General features: G+C 46.3%; 1 protein-coding gene across 1 annotated transcript in view; it reads right to left on the bottom strand.

Annotated features, from left to right (window-relative positions):
- The window catches only part of LOC101662905 (NFKB activating protein), an 18,768-nt gene extending 18,298 nt beyond the window's left edge, over nucleotides 1-470 (bottom strand). Inside the window, exon 1 of the mRNA XM_004710064.2 lies at nucleotides 2-470. Coding sequence (XP_004710121.1) covers nucleotides 2-384 — 383 coding nt within the window. The 5' untranslated portion in view covers nucleotides 385-470. The remainder of the gene's footprint in view (nucleotide 1) is intronic.
- Nucleotides 471-9,026: the final 8,556 nt, after the last annotated feature.

The raw sequence follows: 9,026 nt of genomic DNA, 5'->3' as shown, positions 1-9,026 counted from the left end.
CTTCTGTCGCAGGCTCTCCTCCCTCTCCTTGTCCAGGAGGCTGGGCCACGGCTTGTCACCTCCGTAGGGGCGCGAGTAGCAGCCGTAGTAGGTAGACGAGACCGAGCTGAACAGGTTGCCTCGGATTCCAGAAGGCCGCTCGCGGGAGCGGGACCGGGTCCGGGAGCGGGAGCGGTAGAGCTGGCTGCGGTAGCTATGGCAGGGCCCGCCTGGCTGACGGCTCAGGCCGTTCCGGTCTCCCGACCGAGAGCAGGAGCGCGAGCGGTGGCTTCGCGGAGAGCGGGCGACTCTCGTGGGCTTGGGGCTCCTCGACGGGCTGCGACGCCTCGCCCGGGAGCCCGGAGCCTCCTTCTCAGGAGAACGCGAGTGAGAGACCGGAGCCATGACTGCCCCTGGCCTCCTCAAGTCGTGAATCCAGGCAGTAGCTGCCTTGGCTTCAGGACGCCGCGGCGAACGCCGCGAAAATCTGAGGCAACTTGGGACCAATCCTTGGTACGTCGGCAAAACCCTTCCCCGTATCTAGGGAGTCTCCGGGGCGGAGACAGCGCGGGTGCGTCGACGTAAGCAAGCCGGTGGGACAACCAGTTCCCTGAACCCTGGTTCCGGCCCCGAAGTCTAAGCGCGCTTTGAGCTGACAGGAAGCGAAAGGCAGGTGGACTACAGGACCCATTTCATAGAGCGGGCGCATTAACCACTCCGCAAGTTCTACTTAATACCTACGTCTGGTGGCGCTATAGGTATTAACGGCTTGAGTCCGCCGATACACTCCAATGAGAGAGAAAAACGATAAATTTATTTAAAGCCACCCACAATACATTTGTAGTCTCCACCAATGTGCGCCCCCAAACAAAGCCAGGGAAAGGACGTTGTAATCCCTCCCTCATCCAGCCTTTTAAAATTAGTCCCACCACGTGGATTTCTACCCCCTTAAAGAGTTACAGTCTCGAAAACTCACAGGGGGCAATTCTACCCTTTTCTATCCAGTCGCTGTGAGGCGGCATGGATGGCAGTGAGTTTATTTGTGTGTATTTATATATATATATGTATATGTATGTATGTATATATATTGGGTCTCCACTTTATGCTCCCTCTTATCACAATCCATACATCATTCTCAGAATCTGCTTGGATTTCTGGAATCAGCTCCTCATTTCCCTTTTTCCCCTCCCTCTCCCTTCCTATTCCCCCCTCCCTCATGAACCCTTAATAATTTATAAATTATTATTTTATCTTATTTTTCATTGCCTGGCGTCTCCCTTCACCCACTTTTCTGTTGCCCATCCCCCAGGGAGGAGGTTATATGTAGATCCTTGTGATCGGTTCCCCCTTTCTAACTCCCCTTCCCTCCTGGTATCGCCACTCTCACCACTGGTCCTGAGGGGCTCATCTGTCCTGGATTCCGTTTCCAGTTCCCATCTGTACTGCTGTGCATCCTCTGGTCTAACCAGGTTTGCAAGGTAGAATTGGGGTCATGGTAGTTGGGGGGAGGAAGCGTTTAAGAACTAGAGGAAGGTTGTGACTTTCATTATTGCCACACTGAACCCTGAGTGACTCATCTCCTCCCCACTTCCCCTCTGCAAGGGATGTCCAGTTGTCTACAGATGGGCATTGGGTCCCCATCATGCACTACCCTCATTCACAATGATATGATATCCCCCCCCCTTTGGTGCTTGAAACCTGGTCCTCTCGGCCCTTCATGATCACACATGTTGGTGTGCTGCTTCCATGTGGCTGCCCCAATTTTTTCATTGATGATCTTTACAGCTCTGTGAGTTACACATATTTCTATAATCATGATAATGTAAACACTATATTTTAAGTTTTATTGGCATATACTGTATATACTTGAGTATAAGCCAACCCCAATATTAGCTGAGGCACCTAATTTTACCACAAAACTGCATTAAAATGTGAAGAAAAACTCGGCATATACAACTAATAAGAGGGGGAAAGAAAGAGAAAAATAAAGTCATGGGTAGGGCGGGGAGCAGGGCACTAACCCACCCAAGGGGAGGGTATTGCTTATATCTCCACAGGAGAGGGAGAGAGAGACCAGGTTTCAACCCGATGCGCCAAGATGTGACTACAACCTACCGGCATGTACAAGAGAACCAATAGAGAAGTCTGAGGGGCTGGCCCCAATCCCAACTATGTGGACAGCACAGGGGCTACAACTTGGAGAGAGGGGTGCGTCTGATTAGAGCACAGGGGATAAATAAAAAGGGATGAAGAGGGAGGGGAGGACATCCTGGCCCACTAAGTTCCGAGGACAATATTCCTGCTGGGAGCAGACAATACACAAAGAGGACGATAGGGCCGGACCCACCACTAGACACGACATCCCTCACTATACCATAGCACTGCAGGGGACAATACTGGAGACATAGTGTGGGAATTGTGCCCGATCTGACCCCATCACATTGGGGGAAAACACTAAGGGCATGCAACAGAGCAGCAAGGGGAGCAAAGTGGTGAAATCCTGGGGGAATACCAAAAATAGACAGGAGACAGAGTGTGGCACCCCATCAGACTCGACAGGAAAACACTTGTAAAAGGCCAACAAACAGACCTTGAACTATTTATAGACCTTTCCATTTTTATCAGTGGATTTCTTTTTGTTGTTATTGTTTTGTTGGTCTTGACTTCCTTTGCTGTTTTATTTGGCTTTGTTGGGTTTTTGCACTTACTAATGTATCTGCATATCTATCTAGATAGGATAGGCGGGATAAATAATCCGGAGATGAAAAGAACGGGACCAATGGTTCCAGGGGGATACGGGATAAGGGGAGGTGGGAGAAAGGAAGGTGGGGGAAGTCAACCCAGGGACAAGGGGACAGCAAGTGAACTAAAATCAATGGAGAGAAGGGCATAGGATGCCTAGTGGGGCTTAATCATGGGCAATGTAGCAGCGAGGAATTACTAAACCCAAATGAAGGCCAAACATGATGGTGGGACAAGAGGAAAGTAAAAGGAAATAGAGGAAAGAACTAGGAGGCAAAGGACAATTATAGAGGTCTAAATACAGGCATGTACATATGTAAACATACACATAGCAAGAGGGGAATAGAACTATGTACTCATATCTATATGTTAAGAATTAAGGTTGCAGGTGGGCATTGGGCCTCGACTCAAGTACTCCCTCAACACAAGAACACTTCGTTCTAACAATCTGGCATTCTGTGATGCTCACTTTCCCGACAGGATCGCTGAAGACAAAATGGGTGCATAAGCAAATGTGGTGAAGAAAGCTGAGGGTGTCTGACAATCGAAAGATATAGCATCTGGTGTCTTAAAGGCTTGAAGACAAACAAGTGGCCAGCTAGCTGAGAAGCAACAAAGCCCACATGGAAGTAGCACAACAGCCTGTGTGACCATGAGGTGTCGATGGGATCAGGTACCAGGCATCTAACCCAGAACAAAATCATACCCAAAGTGAATGGGTGGGGGTGGGGGTGGAGGGAGCATGGAGTAGAGACCCAAAGCCCATTTGTAGACAATTGGACATCCCCTCACAGAGGGGTCACAGGGGAGAAATGAGCCAGTCAGGGTGAGGTATACATTCTGTTTTAATCTTTGGCAGATGGAGATCCAATTTTGTTAGCATCTTGCCACGTAATATTCTCTGACCCTTTGTTGACAATCTACTGTAAGTAGATGAGTTGATTTCTTGGTTCTTTATTCTGTTCCATTGGTCTACATATCTATCCTGGTACCAGTACCAGGCTCTTTTAACTCCTGTGGCTGTTTTTGAGGGCCATAGGCTTTTCTGTGAGAGTTCATCTTTTTCCTTAAGAGTGGTTGGAACCACTGACCTTACGGTTAGCAGCCCCTTGCATAACCCAGTATGCCACCAGAGTTCCTTAAATCGAACATATTGATGCACATCTTATGCTTATTCCAAAAGTTTTACTCCTTCCACCAGTTTCTGTCATGCCAGCCTGGGCTTGCTTTGGTGATGGTTGTCCTTTGTGCACATTTAGGAGGATGCCACAAAACCCGTGCGATTCCAGATGAATAATTTGAAAACCTTGTTTTCCCGGTAAACATTGGATTGCTGCTAACCACAAGGTGGAGGGTTCAAACCGATCCACTGCTCTGCTGGAGAAGCAGGGGAGTATTGGGGCTACACATCTGGCTTTCCTTCTCCCAGGAACTCCTGCTCAGAGACTCTTGCCTCACTGTGGGCCATCTCTCCTCCTGGTCCAGGGAGGTTATGCCCTTGAAAAGGACAAAAGCCAAAGTGAGAGTGAGGGTGGTGACACCCAGACTGCACATGTTAGGGAGGCCAGGGGCCCAACCGGAGCACAGCGCTGGTGGCTCCTTAATGGCCTGTCCACTCGCTGCAGCAGGGAGAGCTCATCTCCTGGCTGAAGGCCTTGCCCCCTCACTCCTGGCCCTGACCCTGACCCTGCAGTCCTCCCGGAGCACATGGACTGTCAGGCTGTGGGGCCTGTGTCTCTGTGGTCATTCCAGGGCGGTGGATCCCCGCCCTGGGTGACCTTGGTTCTGCTCCATTTGTCCCCAAAGTCTATGAACTGGTTTCCCAGGAGGCTGCTGCCTCGTTGCTTTTGCAGCAAAGCCGAAAGCAGAGACTGCCGTATCATTTCCCCACCCCCCAACCCCCCTCCCCGCTCCAGGGGAAACCCGGGAGGCAGTTTGGGGCTGGAATTATAGAGCACCAGGCACGAAAACTCATACATCTCTCAGAAAGTTCCCAAGACTACAGTTTTCAGTAATAATACAAGGGTGGAGACTTATCGAGGGGCCAATAATATTTGCCCTGGACTTGCCCTGTACATGTCCCTTTCTGGCTCTGGATGGTACTGTGAGCTCTCTGGGTCCTCTACAAAAGAATGCTCAGGCCTCCTACCCCTATGATGTTTGTGAGGATTTTTCCAGATGCTCTTATCAAGATGAGGAAGTATTCCTTCTATTAATCCTACAGCACCCTCAGGTGCCCAGCATCCCCATCTCCAAGTGTGCAGCCTGCCAGCAGAAGCAGCTATGCCCGGTGCTACGGTGTGGGCTACTGTAAACTAACCCTACCAGAAAATGCACTGGCCTGATCACAAGGGCCTCTGCTGCCCAGAGCACAATGGCTACCCCTTCCTGTTCAAGTGTGCTTGCCTCCCGCCTCAGCTGCTGGAGGGCTGGCTATGCCCGGTACTCGGTGAGAGAGCGTATTCCAGCCACCCTTCCAGCCTGGCAGCATAGCCTTGGAGTCCCAGGGCCCTGGCTGTACCTCACTGCTCTCTGCTATCTCTCTGGCGGCTGGAGACAGTGAACAGGACCCAGCCAAGCTCCTGAGCTCCAGCTGGTGACTCCTGTGACTGAGGGGGACACAGCTGCCTCCCCACCCCCACCCCCCTGGAGTCCTTTTTAAAAAAATAATTAAATCATTTTATTGGGGGCTTGTACAACTCTTATCACAATCCACACATACATCCATTATGTTAAGCACTTTTGTACATTTGTTTCCCTCATTCTCAAAACATTTGCTTTCTATTTGAGCCCTTGGTATCAGCTCTTCATTTTCCCCCCTCCCTCCCCGCAACCCCCTCCCCCATGAACCCTTGATAATTAATAAATTATTATTATTTTGTCATATATTACACTGTCCAACGTCTCCCTTCACCCATTTCTCCACTGTCCATCCCCCAGGGAGGAGGTTACATGTAGATCCTTGTAATCTGTTCCCCCTTTCCACCCCACCTTCCCTCCACCATGTGGTATCTTTTCATTCATTCAATATGGTGGATTGCATTGTTTGCTGTTTGGAGGATAACCAAACCCTACATTTATGAAATTAAAAACAAATGAACAAATAGTGCTGGCGCCCCGCTGTGAATCTGGGTGAGTTCCAGCTTTGTCCACCTCTACCTCCTCATCTCACTTCTCTGCACCCTCTTCCCTTAAAAATGTATAGGCTTTATTTTGTAGGGTGGTTTTTTGCTTTCCAGAAAATTGAACAGGTAGTACAGAGTTAGTTCTGTTATACCCTCCCTCAGCAATGCGTTGTTTCCTTATTGTTGTGAAATTGTTACAGGAGATCATTAGGTTCACTCTCCCAGCCAACATTTCCATTAACAAGCAGCTGCTAGACCACTTTGCCTCCAGGGTTCCTTCATTTTCTTATTAGCAACCTCTGTTAGTGTGATAGAGTCCCTGGCTGGTGCTAGTGGTTAAAGAGCCAGGCTGCCAACCAACCAGACCTGCCTCAGAAGAAAAGCCGGGTGATCTACTTCTGAAAAACAAGCCACTGGAAACTTTATGGAGCATAGTTCTACGCTAAGGTGACCAGATTTTCACATTGGTAAAGCGGGACAAAAGCGGGACACCATTGATAAAACTCATATCCTGGCGGAATAGCCACATGGCAGCCGCATTCTTTCAAAAAATCGGGACTTTTTAAAAACGCCGTGGGACGGGGGGAAAAATTGTTAAAAATCGGGACTGTCCCGCCAGAAGCGGGACGTCTGGTCACCTTATTCTACACTATACATCTGAGACCACCATAAGCTTGACTTGTTGCGTTGGATGACTAGTGTGGTCTTATTTGTTACAGCTGATGAACCTAAATGAATGTATTAGCATGACCGTCAGCACAATTTACATTCCCACCTGCAGCGGATGAGCTTGTTAGTTTCTCCCACACCTGGCCCCCTTTTTGTTTTTACACTGTAGCCATTTAGGAGACTTGGAGTTGTTTTGACTGAATTTCCCTAATACATCACCGTGCATTGGAATCAACTCGGTGTGGGTCATCACCTTGAAGGTAATTGGTTTGTGTGTGTGTTACATTATTACTGTGGATAAGCATCGTTTCAAGGACTTGTTGGCCAGGTGCATTTCTTCTTTGGACAAATGTCCATTCAAAACCTTTGCCCAGTGCTTGCTTGGGTTGTCTGTCCTTTCGTTCTTAAGTTGGAGGAGTTCCTTGTGTGTTCTAGAACTAACAAATGTTTTCAGCAAAGTGGCAGGATATAAAGTCAGCACAGACCAAAAAAACCAAAGCAAAACAGTCGAGTCTTTCTACCTTATCAGCGATTAATTTGAAAATGAAATAATTCAATTTACAATAATATTAAAAAGAATCAAATCCCTACAAATAAATTTAACCAAGGAAGTGCAAAAACAGTTGTACAAGGAAAACCACAAACCATCCCAAAAGCAATTAATAACAACAAAAACTCATTGTTATGGAGTCAGTTTTGACTCTCAGGGCAGGGCAGAACTGCCCCTGGGGGTTTCTGACACTGAAACGCTTTGGAGGAGTAGAAAGCCTCATCTTTCTATGATGGAACTATTGTAAGGTGACCAGATTTAAAGCGGGACACCATTGATGGGGGGGGGTCTTGATTAAAAATTTGGTCTATATGGACCAAATAGACGGTTCCCTAGCTTGTCGTGCATTCTTTCCAGAAATGAGGACCTTTTTAAAACGCAAAAATCGGGACTGTCCCGCCAAAAGCGGGACGTCTGGTCACCTTAAACTATTGGTCTGGTTAAACTGCTGATCTTGTGGTTAGTAGCTCAATGTATATTACTGCACAAGCCAAGAGGGCTCCTAAAAGCAATTAACGGTGAGCTAAATCAATGGAAAAGACAGTCCATGCTCATGAATCCAAAACCAAACCCAACTCATTGCCATTGAGTTGATTCTGACTCATAGAGACCCTTTAAGGGATTCCAAGGTTGTAAGTTTTTACAGAAGGAGACAGCCTCAACTTTCTTCACCATAGTGATTGGGAGGTTTGAACCACCAACGTTTAGGTCATTTACTCTACATCGACCACCTATGAACAGAAAGACAATACTGTTTAGATGTCAATACTACCTAAGAAATCTATTGTCAGTACAATACTCATTACATTCCAACAACCTTCTTCCCAGAAATGGAAAATCCAATCCTCAAATGTATATGGCACTGCAAGGGGCTCTGAATAATCAAAACAATCTTAAAAAAAAGAATATAGGGTGACTCAGACTTTCTGAGTTCAAAACATACTATGATGGTACTGTAATCAAAATGGTCATAAGGACAGACATATAGATCAATGGTATATAACTCAGAGTCCAGGAAGACCTACATCTCTACTGTCAATTGATTTTCCAATAGGGTGCTGGGGTCATCCACTGGGGGAAGAAATAGTCAATCTCTTTGAAAATGGTGCCAGGTAACTAGATTTCCACAAACAATAGAAGGAGCTTGAACATAGATTCCAATTCATAGCAACCCTATAGGACAGAGTACTCCCCCTGTGGGTTTCCAAGACTGTGACGCTTGACCTCATGCCATATATGAAAACTAATAAAAATGAATCAAAAATGTAAATAAATATATGACCTAAAACCATAAAATTCATATAAGGAAAAATAAGGGCAATGTTTTGGGATCTAGTTTATGGCTATGGATTCTAAGGTATGACTTAAGCATAAGAATCGAAAGAAAAAAATAGATAATTAGGATCTCACTAAAAAAAATGTTAATTATAGGACTTTATCAAGAAAGTGAAGAGACAATCAAGAGATTGAGAGACAGTTTTTAGATACCATATAGCCAGGGAATATTTAAAATCCAGAGAATATAAACTTGGGTAATAGTACAAAACTTATAAGTTGGGTAGCAGTAACTTATAACTTAGCTAACAGTACAAAAAATACAACACACACACAACTGCTTCAGAAATCCTATACTATGAGTCAGAGTCCACTTAATAGAAAGGGGGTTGGTTTTGGTTTGAAGGAAATTCTATATTTAACTTGTTGAGGAACTGCCAAACTCTTCTGTCTTATGGCTACACCTTTTTGAATGCTTACCAGCAATGCCTGAGAATTCTATTTTCTCTAAACTCTCATTACTATTTGCTATTTCCCATTTTTTAAAATATTAAACATCCTAAGGGATGTGATAGCCTCATATTTCCTGAAAAGAGTGGCTGGTGGGTCTGAACAAACCACATTGCTTCTAACAGCTCAAACCTTATCTAATAGCACCAGCAGCCCCTTTAAAGATAGACAACCTC

The sequence above is a fragment of the Echinops telfairi genome, unplaced genomic scaffold (genome assembly GCF_000313985.2).
Source record: "Echinops telfairi isolate 266 unplaced genomic scaffold, ASM31398v2 ScPeMD7_7427;HRSCAF=8465, whole genome shotgun sequence".
Classification (NCBI taxonomy): Eukaryota; Metazoa; Chordata; class Mammalia; order Afrosoricida; family Tenrecidae; genus Echinops; species Echinops telfairi.
This window is presented reverse-complemented; position numbering and strand designations above follow the sequence as displayed.